The 16,580-nt window shown below is 43.2% G+C and overlaps 1 protein-coding gene across 2 annotated transcripts in view; it reads left to right on the plus strand.

Moving 5' to 3' along the window:
* IGF2R (insulin like growth factor 2 receptor) overlaps positions 1-14,556 on the plus strand; it is a 96,829-nt gene extending 82,273 nt beyond the window's left edge. For both annotated transcript variants that reach the window (XM_075924562.1, XM_075924563.1), the window contains exons 40-48: positions 206-440; positions 1,569-1,705; positions 3,199-3,313; positions 5,272-5,418; positions 7,681-7,865; positions 8,575-8,761; positions 11,547-11,702; positions 12,313-12,382; positions 12,873-14,556. In XM_075924562.1, coding sequence (XP_075780677.1) covers positions 206-440; positions 1,569-1,705; positions 3,199-3,313; positions 5,272-5,418; positions 7,681-7,865; positions 8,575-8,761; positions 11,547-11,702; positions 12,313-12,382; positions 12,873-13,286 — 1,646 coding nt within the window. In that variant the 3' untranslated portion in view covers positions 13,287-14,556. The remainder of the gene's footprint in view (positions 1-205; positions 441-1,568; positions 1,706-3,198; positions 3,314-5,271; positions 5,419-7,680; positions 7,866-8,574; positions 8,762-11,546; positions 11,703-12,312; positions 12,383-12,872) is intronic.
* Positions 14,557-16,580: the final 2,024 nt, after the last annotated feature.

Raw genomic sequence — 16,580 nt, forward strand, 5'->3', positions numbered from 1 at the left:
TTTAGAACAATATTTTCCATTACTCTTTTGATTCATAATTATGTGGCACTGTCCACATGTGTAACAGCCCCTTATGAAAGCGACGAGGAGTCCTGTGGCACCTTATAGACTAACTGAAGTGTAGGAGCATAAGCTTTCGTGGGCAAAGACCCACTTTGTCAGAACTTATGAGTGTCTCCTCTCACATTAATGTATCTCCTCCTAGTCTCTGGGACTCGAGAAGCTACTATTATTTTCAAGTGTGATGACAATGCTGGCAGTGGGAACCCTCAGCTCCTGAGTGAGACACTTGGCTGTGCTGTGACCTTTGAATGGAAAACACAGTTAATTTGTCCGCCAAAGAAGATGGAGTGCAAGTTCACCCGAAAGCACAAAATCTACGATTTAAGAGTGCTCTCCTCGCTTACAGGATCATGGGTCTTGAACCATAATGGGATTGCGTGAGTAGTTGTTTTTTTCGGATGAATAATGCTTTTTACAAAAGAATTTGCACATCCGTGGATTCAGTTAGATGGTGGGTGTTTGCAGGAGGGGAGTTGGGGTTTTTTTAGTGCGTTAGTCTACATTTGGTAGTTGATTTCACTTAGTTTTCCACTAGCGTGCAGTCTTTCATGAAGTTCCGTGAAATTTATGATTTTATCTGTAATCGTGTGCATGTGCTTGGGAAATTGAAAGCTGGAATGAAGGGAGACTGTTCAATTTCCCCAGTTAATTAGATGAGTCTTCGCAAAAGAATACTTTTGCACAGGCTGGATAAAAATGAAATGTTACACTTCATCTAAAAAGTGGAATCAGTGAATGAATACTCAGTCTAATGAGTTAAAGGGAATATCTTAACTTTAGGTTTTTTTGTCAAATTTTATAAATGTTACATGGACTGCCCTAAATATGTGTCCCTTTCAGTCTTCACAGTGAGAGTATGCTGGTGTTTACTTTTCCAACTTGAGTTGAAGAGAAAGTTGGAAGTCGTCTTTTTTTGTTTTTTGTTTTTTTTGTTTCTTCTTTGCCATTCAATATATAGTCAAAGTGGAGAGGTTCTAAAAGATTGAAAAACATTGTTACTGGAAATTATTTTTATTTAACAATAGTTAATACTTTCTTGTTTAATAAAGCAATTAATTTTAGTGCAAAACCTATTTTTGTAAACGTGTGTCTTTATGTAACCATTTGTAAGGTACAGTTTTTAAATAATTTTTCGGTGAACTTCAATTTTCTTCCAAATATAGCTTGATTTGAGTTTAAAAAACAAACTTGACCTGGTAAATTAATGTTGAAAAGAAGTGACTAACACATACGTACAAATTTTAAAGAGAGTCAGATTAGCTAATTTGGGAGTACAAGCAAAAAATCTGTAGTTCGTGGTTCATTTTATGTTTGTTCAAACAGATTCAGAAACCTGTTTATAGTAAGAGGTGTGTAAAAACAAAGGCAGTGAATGCTCATGAATAAAATTAAGCAAAGTCATCAATCCTGAAAGGAGAATTTCATGATGCTTAATCCTTTCCTTTGTTGATATTCATTCAACATAAATTTATGTAGCCCACTATCAATCTTTTGTTTTATTATAGGTATTACATAAATCTATGTCAGAGAGTACACAATGGACCTACAAGCTGCCCCGAAAGAGCTGCTGTTTGTAGCAAAAGTCAAAATGGTGACGTTCAGGTTCTGGGACTTGTACATACGCAGAAGCTGAATGTAACAGGTGCAATAATTCTTTTGACTCCTTATTTCAGTAGACAGCTGCAAAATCAGTATTTTTATAGTGAGGATCTAGTGGTGATGCTGATCCTTGAGTAAAGAGTCCATCTGTTGCCTGTTTCTTAATCTATTACTATCATTTCAGATAAAGGCTTATTAATGACAGTAATGTTGAGGCTGTGATAGTGGTCAAAACAATTAATTAGTTAGTTATAACTGTAGCCCTGTGCAGGAACAAAAATGTGGTTCCTCACCAGCCAGGATCAGACTGCGACCCCCTCGCTGTTTTTTACCTGTATCCAAAGCAGACAGCAGTCTCAGAAGGGCTGGTGGGGGGAAGCAGAAGTGAGCGAATCGATGCCGGGGTCTTGCAGGAAAGAGGCAGCATGGTGCAGAGGGCAGTATGGAGGGAAAGTCATGGGAAGAAGGGTCATATTGTGTGCTGCCAGGTTCTCACTTGTAAGCCCCTGGGAGCAGCAGCTGGGCGTATTGCATCACAGTGGGGGAAACAGGTCCTACCCACTCCAGTCCTGACAGCCAGGAGTGGGCCCTGCTGTCCAATAGCTGGTGGGCTGAGAGTGTGGCTAATGCTTCTGGGCTGAGCCATGTTGGGATGCCAACTCTGCGTGAGAGGCCTAAGCTGCTGGATAGGAAGCTGTGGTGTTAGTAGGTGGTGGAGAGCCCCAACTCTGACCTACTACCCAGCCACTAACTGTTGGCTGTGACCATACTACATCTCTTCTCTCCTTCCCTCCCCTCCCCACCCCCCCGGCCAGGCTGCCATAACCAGGCACCACCAATGCTGTCGAGCCCTGCGTGGTTGTATTTACATCTGCTCTACCATCTGCAAAATGGTCTGTAACTATGACGGGGATATCTGCAGGGCTCTAGTTACAGCTAAGCTTTTTTAGGAAAAATCATAACTTTGCTATCAAGAATCCTTACTGGGACATGCCAGATGTTCTTCTCACTTCAATAGAATGTTTGTATGACTTGCTTTTTAAAACTAGGATTCAGACAGGGACACTTTAGAAAAGTTGCTATGCTTTGGTTTAAAGATCTTTCCTCTTGTCTTTCAAAAGTGCATCTATAGCTAATTTTATCTTTCTTGTGTTTTTAAATATTAATATCTATCTTGGAAAAAATCTAAGCCATGGGAAAAATTAATGCACGTATGCTCATGCCCTTACTTGCAAAAGTGGGGTTTTCATTTGTATTTGGGAATGTTGGAAATATTACAGTTGTAAAATGCAAGTAGGTAGGCAAATTGAATTTGTCACCAAAATGTTTCTTCTGGGCTGAATGGGGAAACCGTGTTAAGAACTGTTGAAAGATTTATATTAGCTTTTGTACTGATGGGACAAGATGCTGTAATTTGATTTATGATCCCATCAAAACTACTATTGAGATGTCTCTGGTAACCACAGTCAAAAGAAGAGTTCTGTTAGAAGGACTACAGAACACAAAACTGAGTCTTTCAATTGTTTTTTGTTTCAGGTGATAAAATCCTTGTCAGTTACTCTGGTGGACAGGACTGTGGAAAAAACAAGAAAGCAACAACCATTATAGAACTGAAATGTGCAGAAACAATTGGTGAGCCCACACTACAGAGGTGAGTAATTGAGATTTTTGGTTCTGTTAATGGACCTTATTAGTTCAGTCAACCAGAAAGATAAAGGGCTATGGAAATAGCTTTGTTACTCTGTAAAGATGCATACTAAATGCACAAAAAACAAATTTTTGAATTAAGAATTTTGCTCTCCCTAGCACCTTTCACCCAAGAATCTCAAAGTGCTTTAGGAACACAGAAGAGTCTCTTTTGTGAAGATGATATTAAACCCATTTTTATGGTGGGATTAAGACCCAGATTTTTATAGGTATTTCCCTGTTTCAGTGCTCTAACTGACTTAGGCTTTTGTGTCTCATTTTCAAAAGTGTTAGTTTGGGCAATGTCTCATTGAAGTGGGATATTGCCTAAAAATCTGGGCCTAGGTTATTTGACCAAGGTTGTACAGTGAGTGGATGGTAGTGGTGGCAATCGGAGTCATACGTTTTAATGTGCAGTTTCTGCTGAGACATGAGTCTGTCTCTTCTGTCAAATCAAAAATTGAACAAAACACACTTTCAAACTTTGAGCCTAAATAAGGATTAAGTGCCAACTTTAGATGCCCAGGTTTTAGAAACATAGCCAGTTAAATTGATTTTCAGCCCAGTTAGATACAGGTTGGGCATAAATTTTTCTATTCTGTTTGAAAAAATGAGTTAGCTTCCCTCTTAAGCTCCTGATCTTCCATATTGTTCTCTGGCATTTGCATCTTGTAGAGAGCCAAAACAAAGGTGATGTGTTGATGCTAGAAGGGAAAAAAATGGTAGTATTGGGACAAACAGCTGCATGCTGTACTTACCAGCTTTAAAAGTGTAAACAGAAAGTTCTGAATAACTGTGTACTTACTGCTGATTGTCCTCTATCTGTGAATTCCAAGAAAAGCAACTATGTGGCTGCCCCATGGAAAGTAAATGTATAGCCTGTGGTTTTTTCCTCCTGCACTAATTCTCTAGAAGGACATTTAAATATCACATGAACGTCAGTGTGTAAAAGTATGCAGAACTCACTTTCAATCTTTGTTTACCAGACTGGAAGCTTTTGGATTCTTTCCCCTTGTTCATTTTCATGCAGTATTTACTTTAAATTGTGTAGGTTAAAGTCTTGGCATTCCCTTCAAACGTGATAGCAGAACTGGAAAGAATCTGTGGTTATTCAGGTGGTTGTGGTATACAGTATATACATTATTTATTGAATGTTTTTTCTCTTTCAAATTAACATGAGTCAAGGTTTTTTAGTGATCGATTGTCCTTGCCAAAGAAGTCTTGGAGAAAATGCGTGTGGTGTCCAACTATAGGTTTCTTAAATTATTTAAATCTGTAACTTTAACTTTACCACTGCGCACATACAATACATTTTAAAAACTGACAAAACTCTATGTATAAAAGTTGTCATTTAATGAGTTGTCATAGTTGAATACCTCCTGAGCGCACTGAATATGTTTGGAGCCAAACTTTATTGCTCATCTGTCTGAATTAAATGTTCGCCTGTAGCAATAGGGAAATGAGGCACAAGAGCCAGGGACTGGAACTTGACCAGCCATGTTTGTTGTCTAAGATCACTGAAATACAAAATGTAAACCGTCCAAAGCAAACCAGGCTGATTAGTTTTACTTCCTTTTCTTTAAATCTCCAGTGCGGCATGTGACATTGGGCACTTGACACAGCTATTTTTCTGTTTTTATTTTTAAATTTGTGGTTTCAGAAATTACCTGTTGTTGGACTTCTAAACCCATTGAGTTAGGAAGCAGTTCAGTAAGCCTGGTAGAACAGTGATCTTGAGTGACACAATTGGTTTATGCAGGAAATACGCACAAATATTAAGTGTCTCTCCACTGAGCCAATAGGCTACACTGTGGTGAAAGCCATATGTATCTTTCCGTTTTCCCACTGCCAGTTATATTATTTTCAGACTAGCAAGCATGTCATGCAAATCTGACTTGTTACTACTTTCCTGTGTATTTATAGGATTGATGAAAAAAACTGTGTGCACTATATCTCATGGGGAACTCGGGCAGCTTGTGCTGTGAAGCAGCAAGAGGTGGAGATAGTAAATGGGACTGTTACTAATCCTACAACTGGGAAAAATTTCAGCCTGAGTGACATTTATTACAAGTAAGTAAAAAGCATGTACCACAATAGCGTGCTGAATGTGGTAGCTAAAACAATACCACTTTGAATGCCTTGGGGTGTCTAAGATGTGCCTATCTTAGGAGCATACATACTAATGAAGTTTTTGTAGCCCACCGGCTGTTCACTAATTACTGACTTGAGGCCTGACCTTGGAAAATACTGAGTGCCTCCTTTTTTTTCTGTTGAAATCAGTGGGGGCTGAGGGTGTCCAGTGTGTCTTGAGATATTCAGCACTGTTCAGGGTCAGGCCTTTTTTAAAACCAAGTATCAAGAGTTCATCTAGTCTCTCTAAAGATGATAAAAAGGGTCAATACCCCTCTGATATTGCCCAGCCACTGTGCCAAAGACCCACACTTGGGGTAACTTTTTGTTTTTATGTTTTGCCACCTTTTATACTCTACTAATGATACAGTCACAGGCTTCCCAGGCTAGTACTGGGAAGACCATTTGTGCTGATAGTAATCTGACCTCCAGTATCTCCTAGGCCATAGATCTTTCCCTATCCCTGAGCAGATCGTTTAGAAAGACAGCCAGGTTTGATGTGAGGAATTGCTGGAAGGTTCTGAGGCAGGTGTTTGGTGGCCATAATGCAAAGCTTTAACCATGCAGAGGTATAAAATGGAGTCACTGGTTGAAATTGGCAATGTTAAAAGCAACAGGAGGCTCAGGGAAGGGAGGAATGTTACACCTCAAGACTGAATGTGTTCACACACACACGAGTCAAACTACAGAAGCAGCTGTATAGAGCAGATTCACCACGCTCAAAGGTCAAATGCAGGTTGTGTTGCATTGATGGAGCATAATTCAGGGATGTGTTGGGAAAGCAAGGCAATCAAAGAAGCACTTCTTCTCTGAGTCTTGGAACATTGACATTCATTAAAGAGAATGGGAGTGGTATTTGTCCGTGCAAAAGCACTGGCACATCTATTCATGTGGTAGCCCTCTTTGGTTGATACTTTCTACTGCCTAATATCATTGAATAAGGAAGAGATGGGATGGAGAACTGATAGTAGGAAATATAGGTTGGACCTCCTTGGTCTGGCACCCTGAGGACCTCTCAGGGTGCCAGACCAGGACTGTTGGATCCTGTAATGAGGGAATTGGCCAGATTAGTGAAGATCCCCTGCAGCCAGCCTCCCTGTGGCTGGCTTTGCTCCAGCCGCCCTGTGACAGGGTTTGGTCTTGGGCTCCATCCTGCTGTGCTGGCCAGCTGGGGCTTGCTGACTGCTGCCAGCTCCGCTGCTGCTCCTCCGCCTGGCTGAGGCTCCTGCCACTGCACTCCTGGCCAGTTGCATTCACGCGTGCTGGGGCTGTCTGGTCCAGCAACATCTGTGGTCCTCCAGAAACACAGATGTTGCCAGACCAAGGAGTCCCAGATTTAGGAGGTTCAACCTATAGTTCTTTATTCCAAAGCAGACTTAGAAAGGTAAGTGGGCGTGGGCTTGCTCAAAAATCGATCTTTGAGAATGGACAGGAGTACTGGAACAAACACCCTTCTTTTAATAATAAAAATAAAAAGAATCTCAAAACATTGACTCTCTCCAGTAATGTCATTAGATGTAATGTGTACATGATATAAGTGGCTGGTAGCCATTACTCTTGAAGATGCTGGATTAGTGTCAGTGGTGCCAGGATATTGCCACTGATACTGCTCAAGTAGAATGCAGGATTTTATGACCAGCCCTTCAGCCCAGTATACCTATAACTTAGGGTACGTCTAGACTACATGCCTCTGTCGCCAGAGGCATGTAGATTAGGCTACCAGACACAGTAAAATGAAGCGGCGATTATTTAAATCGCCGCTTCATTTTACTGTGTCTGGTAGCCTAATCTACATGCCTCTGGCGACAGAGGCATGTAGTCTACACATACCCTTACATTCATAAAGCCATAGTTAGGCCTCCAAATAAGCAGTGTGATGATTTTTTTTTTTTTAAAGTGCTGATCACGAATAAATCCCACTAAAACCAATAGCAGCTGCAGGTTTTTGGTATCTTTTGAAGATCAAACCACTTATCTTTTGGGGCCTACATACAGATTTGGGAGTTAACTTGTAGGTAACAAGGTTTGAATTTTTTTTCCAATATCTGTCCATTCCAACTATAGAATGTAAGAAATATAGTTAGAGAGAGCAGTACTTGGAAGTCTGCTCAAATCAGGTTGCTTCTTGTGTTGCAGTATTTGTTCTTGTCCATAATTATGGGAGAAATTTGGACTTTGTAGTAAAGTTGCTTTTGCTTTCAGGTTATACATGGCATCTGGTGATATACGGACAAATGGTGACACATATGTGTATGAAATCCAGCTTTCTGCTATCACAGATTCTGTGCACCCACAGTGCTCTGGAGCCAACGTATGCCAGATCAAAACAACTGGTACCTATGTTAGGAAAGTTGGCTCTTCCACTAAAGCTAAATATTATATTCAAGGTAAGTTCTCACTGACTACAATTGTGTACACTTGGAACCTTTCCATGAATTTCTACGTAGAATGAGAGATGTCTGCTTTAACTGCCCTTTGAACTAGTATATTCCTGTTAACACTACTAGAATTTACTATCCTGGATTCAATATTTCCACTACGCTTGCTTGTCCACGTAAATGTGGGAATGGCATAAAGGAGACAAATTACTTTGACTTTCCTTATATGAAAAAGGTATTGGTGGAGTGATGGGAAAAAGACACTTCTCTTCTCCACCCAGCTGCATGTATGCAGTAGGTTGTAATGTCTGATGCCAGAAAAGGGTTTAAAGAAGCTCAGGTGAGCTCTTTAGCTTAAAACATTACATACAAAACATAGTTGTTGGAGAAACATAAGGAACCTAACACTAAATGAACTTCTGACACCCAGTTAAGATTTTTTGGAAAAAATACACACAGTATTAGTAATTCTAGAAGGGCTCTCTAATCTATATTTCTGCCTGATAGCCCAAGTGTAACACTTTTTCAAAGGGATTCTATGAGTACTAATAACCTAAACATTGGAGAAGTAAATTTAGATAGACATTCTGAAGATAACACACTTTCTTTTGCTCTCTCTTTAGTTAAAAAATCTAGCACATTTAATAGACTGTTTGTTTGTAAGGACCTAGTTCCTGTGCAGTGTTTTATGAAATCTTTTCACTTTTCCTCTTTGTAGATGACGACTTGGATGTTGTGTTTTCCTCTGATTCAGCCTGTGGTAAAGATAAATCAAAAGTTGCCTCCTCAATGATTTTTTTCCACTGCAGCCTACAGGCAAAGGAAGGCATCCCTGAGTTCCTTCATGAGACAGCAGACTGCCAATATTTGTTTAGCTGGTATACGTCTGCAGTCTGTCCATTAGGGTATGTAACTTCCTTCCCGCAAAGTAACATGGAGTTCTTCCTAGCAGTTAAGCTACTAGAAGGTTCTTTTGCAGTCCAGCATTATCTACAGCAGTGGTTCCCAATCTTTTTTATACCATGGACCAGCAAAACCATTCACAAACTTTAGGCAGATCGATAACGTTATTTGCATATCCATTATGCAAATCTATTTAAATATACAAATAAAATGTTACTGGTCTACCAAAGTCTTTGTGAAGGGGTTTGCCAGTCTGCTGTATAAAAAGCTCCAGCCACTAGAGCCCCACCCCAACACTATTCCCCCCCAGCACCAGCCACTGACCCCGGAGTCCCCTGCACCCCCGTGCCAGTTTCCTGCACTGAGCCCCCCCAGTGCCAGCCCCCTGCCACAGAGTGTCCCCCACCACTAGACTCCCCAGTGCCAGCCTCCTGTTTCCAGAGCCCCACTGTACCCAACTCCTCCAGGACCTCCCTGTGCCAGCCCGCAATATTAACCCAGTGCCTTCCCTGCCTCTGTAGCTCCCTAACTACTAGCCCTGCCCTCAGAGGCCCCTGATCCAGATCCCCACCCTGGATGCCTGAAAGCCCTGCAGTGCCAGCTCCATACCTGTTAGAGCCCTCCCAGCACCAGCCCTGCCCCTGGAGTCCCCGGTACCTGTCCCACTTCCCTCACCTAGCCCTTCACTGCCTCTCAAACATCAGCTGAGCGCTGCTGCCTAGGTCGTGGCAGCTCTAAGGCTGCTGTGTTGGGCGCCGTGCAGCCCTCCCACCTCACAACGAACTGCTTTTCCGTGACCAGGAGGATGCCCCTGCCCAGTGCTGGTTGGCTGAGAAGCGAGGCAGGACGCACCTCTCCCAACAGCTGCAGCACAAGGGGAGGCGCTGGGAGATGATCCTGAGCCCTGGCTCTCAGAGCTGCTGTGGTCCAGCAGCCAGCAGTTCACAGACTGGCTCTGGGCTGCAAACGGCGGTTGGAACGGCTGATCTATAGTAGCTGTGGCAAGGAGAGGACTGCTCAGAATCTAGGAAAAAGAGCATTTAATGCATATGAGAGGAGTGAGTGAAAGCAATTTCACAGCGTAATAAATGAAGGAACATTGATTCCACTTGCTAGCTTAAAATGATCATCTTATATGAAGATTATTTTAGGTTTCAGTGGTTTAATATTTACACTGAAAAAATTTGAAAAGAGCTTAATTGAAATCTACTTCTTCCCATTAAGGGAAGCTGGCTTTCACTCAGCTTGTTTCCATTCAGCTGCTGCTTTGATTACTGTGGGGAGAAGCCTAAGGCACTGTGGTGATGCAGTTGGGCTTCCCCTGTTCCTGCACCCCCCGTAGCAGCAAGAACAGACCCGCCAGCCAGTAGAATAGAGGGGTTTTATTGCTTCTGCAGGATACAGCACAGCATAGGCGTGAGGTGTTTACCAGAGTCTGGGCTAGGATACCTCAGACCCCTTGAGATGGGGTCCCTAGGCCCCTAGAATCCAGCCCTCTCCTTAGACTGGTTCCTCCATGATTCCAGCCCAAGACTGACTCTTCTCCCAACCTCCCAGTTCCCTTGTTCAGCCTCTTCCCTTAACTTGTAGAACTGGTTTCAGCCACTACCCTGGGGCGGTAAGGCACCCCCTGCAAGGCTGTGATTACAGACAGCTGCCAATGAGGGTTTCCCACAGCCCAAGCATAGCAACCAGCAAGGATCTTATACTACACCACAGGCATATATCCCATTAAGAAACTATCTTAACTTTAAAAAAATAAGAGCTCCTCCAGTCTTTATTCAGTGTGTGGAAATGAATGGCTAGGTTTCTTCCCGCTGCTAATGGTTGTTACCTTTAACTGCCCACTTCTTTATGCCAGAATTTCTCTGCTGGAGTGGCCAATATTTATTTTGTGGTAGTGTCCAGCAATCCCAGTCACAGGCCCAATTGCTGAATATTGTAGAAACGCAACAAAAGGATGGTCCCTGCCTCAATCATCTTAGCACCTAAGAATAAGCCAAGATCCAACAGACAGATGGGGAAGCCCAAGGTAACAAGACAGTGCTGATTGACATGATAGGTAGTGGTCTCAAAAGTAAGATGTGTAGCTGCATGTGAGTGCTGTGTACACCTTCACCCTCAAGCTCTTTCACCACGTTAACCTTATTTTCCCTAGATGTCTTTTAAAATTGTGACCGTATAGTTTTCTGGTTAGATGTTTTCTGTTCTGAAAATACAGTAAAGTTTTTTCTTTATACTACCCAAATGGCGCAGTCTATGTACCATTCATTTGTTGAAAGACGAATTGTTGTGTTTAGCTGCCACAACTTGTTAGGTAAGATGCAGGCTCAATTCTAGAGAATTTCCAGTGGCTCCACAGGAGGAGGAACTGTGGGTTTGTACCTAGATCCCACATTGGTTTGGGATTCAGTGGGGTTTTTTTTCCTTACATATTTAAAACTGTTGATGTGAGTCCTACTTGTTAATAACTACCTGCTAATGAAGTGTAATGTTTACAGAAATGATCCTTTTAACAATAATTCTGTACTTGGTTGCTGACTCTCATGACTCTCTTCCTCCTATTTTTGTTTTTTTTTTTTTTAGAATAAACTAAATCTCTTGTTTGAAACAAATTCCCTAAACTTTCTTCCTTTGCATCAGCATTTTCTGAGAGTCCAGCAAGCGCTAGTGTTACCTCCCTTATTGAATGTTTGTCCAAATTTTTTTTCTAATCGACATTTCCTCAGACTATTAATACAACCAAGCAGAGTGTCCTCTTAACCATGTGTCCTATGCTGCCTACAGAAGTTCTAGAAGCAAAGAGGAACAGTCTGACCAGGAAGTGCAAATTTTCAAAGGCCTTTCGGGAAGAAGCCAAGCTGTTGGGGCTGTGCTGAGCATCCTCCTGGTGGTTCTCACGGCATGTCTGTTGATCTTGTTGCTTTACAAAAAAGAGAGGAGGTAAGCTTAGGGAGGCTTAAAGAAAATGTTTTCTTACATGAAACATAAGTTGATTTCAATTGGGGATGCTGCCCTCTTGAAATCTAGTCAGTTTCTCAGACTGTTAAAAGTGCTTACAGGTATTGTTATGCCCTGATTCAGCTACCAATTTTGTGATTTTTGTTTAACTTAATTTCCCTATTTTTTTGGGGGGGAAAAAAATCTCCCCCCCCCCCCCCCTCCAACTTGGTTATTTTATGAAAGATTCACACAAATTGGAGAAACATTAAAAAAAAATAGTCTGGTAGCACTTTAAAGACTAACAAAGCATGTAGATGGTGTCATGAGCTTTTTGTGGGCACAGTCCACTTCTTTAGATGGCCAGTCATGCTAGCAGTTAGTTAGATTTGGCCCAAGACTATTTAGATATCAGTGCCTCCCATTTAGTGAATAGCCTTGGAAAGGTATATGCAAGAAAAGTATTGGATCTTTTTTCTTTACTGGAAATTGAGCCGATTTTCCTCTGACTGGAAGAGTGAAAACTGAGGGTGTTGGTATTCCTGATCGCTGTTTTTTCTCCAACAGGATAAGTAATAAATACTGTAATAAAAAGTCGTGTTTTTATTTTTAGAGAAACTGTGATGCACAAGATAACCAACTGCTGCAGGAGAACATCAAATGTTTCCTATAAATATACAAAGGTACTTACAGTTGTGATGACCTCAGAGGGTGTTGAAATGATTTTCCAAACTAGTAATAAATAGCAGCTACTCCTCACAATTTAAACTAACTTTGTGACTATAGGTGGCTATCTGAGACTAAATCTGAAAGTAGATGGAGGGGGAAAACAGAACCATTTCAGTTACAATAGTTGGAGGAAAAGAGAGGAAGGAGGATTTAAGAGAAATACCGAGGCATGATCAACAAATAGGAGGCAAATTGAGAAAAGGCGCGGTCAAAAAAGAGACTGAAATTAGTGCTCAAGAGTGCAAAAAGCAGCATAGTGAGATAAAAGATGTATTCGTGCACTAACACTATTTTGTGGTATCTGCTTATGAGTGGAAGATGGTAAATCCAAGTGCAGGAGGGGGTTGGTGGTAGTTCATAGGTGATGGATTTGGGAGACCATAAAGGGTGTTTTTGAAAGCTTATACATTATTATGCAGTAACTTTACCAACTTCACACTGTAGATAAACACTGAAGAAGAAGCTAATGAGAATGAAACTGAGTGGCTTATGGAGGAAATCGCAGCACCAAATCAGAGGCCAGGCAAAGGAGGACAAGAAAATGGTCACATCACTACCACATCTGTTAAATCAGACACCTTGACATCTCTCCATGTGGATGACCTGGACAGTGAGGATGAAGTTCTAACAGTCCCAGATGTGAAAATTCATTCAACTGGAAGGGTGCAATCCAGAGGTTCAGATAAGAACTGGCAGCAAAGGAAGCCATTTAGTCTTGAAAGTGATGCCAAGAACAACTTGCTGAATGGAGGAAAGGCAAGGAAAGCAAAACCTAACCCAAGCCAACAGAAGACACAGAATTCTACCAATACATTATCGTTCCATGATGATAGTGATGAGGACTTGTTGAATGTTTAAATAGCCCTTCTTGTGCCTAATTAAATAAATACAGATAGATTATATATATAATGGGACAGCAAAACACTTCCAACCAAATATGAAGACTTTAGCCTGAGACTTCTGAATTTTGCCTTTAACAAGTAAACATTTAAAAGGGAAGAAAAAAGACTCAATCCTGGTTGTTTACAATGATACATTCAGGAACAACTGGACTTCCAGCCTCCAGATGACTGAGTTATGTTGCTTCTCTCTAGCCAGGATTTTCATTTTAACCCTTCAGCGCAAGTACTATGTGCTTGTTATGAAATCGTTTCAAAGGACAGGAGTAAATCTGAATTAAGCCTCGGTCACTTGAGATTCGAGATATTTGACTACTAGCATTTTAACTCTCTCCCTGTATTTATTGACTTTCACTACTCAGGTTTGCTGAATAATAGCAACATGTTCTTCCTGCCGGCAGGGTATTATTCTATAGATTCACCCATTAGATGAGAGAGAAAATAAAAACATAACTTTTTGTTTGGGGTGGTTTGATGTAAATGTTGGAACTGGTCTAATTTATCCTGTAAATTTGAATACTCCATTCTAATTTAAACAATTACTTGATTTAAAACCATTTATTGAAAGGTACAACTCTGTTAGCTTTAGTCTGAAATGATGGTTGTTCTTTGCATGATATTTTTGGTACTGGTCACATGACACATTTAATCAGTATTTGCTTAAACAGCTGACAAGCACCCAAAGATTTCCCTTGCGTGTAGGTGGGACTAGAATTTGTGTGTGCCCAGACATAACTCGATTGTTCAAGGCAATGGGTGCAGAAACCCTACAATACCATGTTCACAGCCCTGTCTTTTGTCAGCTTAAGCCTAAAACCTAGAGAAGCCTTAATTTGCACAACAGGTATAGTTTGTGATACTAACTGCATTAAAATATGGTGGGCCCAAGTCTTTAAATAGCATCTCAAATGCAGTAGCTCTTATTCAGTGACCATTGGGCTCAGAATATAATAAGTGTTGCCAGGACTGAATGGAAATTATGTCAATCTTCCTATAGAGGTCTGCTCCTGTCAGTGTTTTCTGAATTCTCTTATGGGCAATGGTATGGTTCCAGATTCATGTACAGATACATGTGTTGGTCAGATTTTTTTGAACCTCTTGTACCGTTTCGGTTGGCTTATTTGGCTTCAACACTGGTTTCTTCATTTTATAAAACGTTTTCCATTTTGAATCAAATTTAGTGTAATATAAACAATTCAGCAATTTCAATAAAAGATAAATTAAACAGACATTCCGTATTATTCCCATATGTATTGAAATAAGTTCTGAAATTTTTCTTGCTTACACTTAAAAAAAACAAACTGTACTTTGATAGCTTGAAAGTCGCTTTCTAAATTTCCTGCTGGAAACAAATATTTCTGATAGCAAAGCTAAAAATGAAATATTAGATGTCTCACCACAAATATTTGAAACCTGCTCATAAATTCAGATAACAGATGTTCTTGTTCGTGCTTGGTGTTGTCCCCTAGATTATGCATAGTTACCCATACAGAATCAATACATCCACAATATAGGTGTTTCAAGCTGTGTTTGATGTTAGGAAGTGTTAGCATTCCAAATGAAAACAACACTTTTACAGCTAGAAAGAGAATTGGTGTAAGGACAATTTTGGGGAGGAAATAGATTCTGGAAATAGTCACATTTCTAATAGCAAGAATAGCCGGTCTATTGGAACATACTATCAAGTCTTCAAAACAGGATGTGTCTAAAAAGTGTAGTCTCTAGTTCTGTTGGGCTTGATTGCATAAACTGTTGGATGGACTGTTATGCAGGAGGTCAGACGAACTCATTTTAATGATCCTACCAGACAGTAATCTACTACAGCCGTGGTCCCCAACACGGTGCCCGCGGGCGCCATGGCGCCCGCGGGGGCATTTGTCTGCGCCTGCCAAGTGCTCAGGGCTGGCCTGGCCCCGGGCACGTGGCGCATGGTGAGCGCCGGCCCCGGGGGCGCCGCAGATTAACCCCCCGCGGCGCATGGGGGAAGCGAGGGGAGGTGGAGAGCGCCGGCCCCGGGCGCGTGGCACATGGGTGAGAGGGGGGGAAGAGGGCGCCGGCCCCGGGCGCGCGGCGCTTGGGGTGGGGGAGGGGGGAGAGAGCGCCGGCCCCGGGCGCGCGGTGCTTGGGAGAGAGCGCCAGCGCCGGCCTCAGGCGCGTGGCGCTTGAGGGGAGAGAGCCGCATTCCCGGGGCCGGCGATGGGGGTCCCCGCCCCCCGGGTGCCCGGCGGGCGAATGGCCACGCCCCCTGGCGCCCGGCAACCCCAAATGGTTGGGGACCACTGCACTACAGGCAGTCCCCGGGTTACATACAAGATAGGGACTGTAGGTTTGTTCTTAAGTTGAATCTGTATGTTAGTCGGAACTGGCATCCAGATTCAGCCGCTGCTGAAACTGACCAGCGGCTGACTACAGGAAGCCCAAGGCTTCCTGGAATCAGCCTCTGATCAGTTTCACCAGGCTGAATCTGGACGCCAGTTCCGACTTACATACAGATTCAATTTAAGAACCCCAGGCGTCCCCAAGTCTGCTGCTGCTGAAACTGATCAGTGGCTGATTCCAGGAAGCCCGGGGCAGAGCAACTCTGCCTCGGGCTTCCTGTAGTCAGCGCTGGTCAGTTTCAGCAGCGGCTGACTTGGGGACGCCTGGGGCAGAGCAGCTGGGGTGCTGCCGGGTTGGTCCAGTAGCGCCCAGAGTGAGAAAACCCTGGACTGCTGGGGGGGAGGGGGCGTACTAGCTGTGCCCCCCCCCCCAGCAGACCAGGGAGACGCGGGCGGGGACCGAGACGCACCGCGGTCCTGCCGCCAGGGTCCTCCGCGGCTTTGCTCCGCTTTTCTCCCCGTCTCCCTGGTCTGTTGGTCTCCAGCAGACCAGGGAGGTGGGGAGCAAAGCCGGGGAACATGCCGGCAGCGGGACAGCGGCGGCGCGACTGGGCTGTCCGCTGCCCGCGTGCTCTGCGGCTTTGCTCCCGGTGTCCCTGGTCTGCTGGAGACGGTCCCCAGCAGACCAGGGACACCTGGAGCAAAGCCGGGGAGGCGGAGGGGACCCGTGCCTCTGAGGCTTTGCTGTGGCAAAGCCAGGGAGCCGTGGGACCCCGCCGCGGCTGCGGCTTTGCTCCCAGTGCCTCTGGTCTGCTGGGGACCGTCTCCAGCAGACCAGGGACACCGGGAGCAAAGCCGCAGCGGCGGCGGAGTCCTGTGCCTCTGAGGCTTTGCCAGAGCAAAAGGCGCGGGACCCCTCCGCCTCCCCTGCTTTG

This window comes from Pelodiscus sinensis, chromosome 3, assembly GCF_049634645.1.
Source record: "Pelodiscus sinensis isolate JC-2024 chromosome 3, ASM4963464v1, whole genome shotgun sequence".
Taxonomy (NCBI): domain Eukaryota; kingdom Metazoa; phylum Chordata; order Testudines; family Trionychidae; genus Pelodiscus; species Pelodiscus sinensis.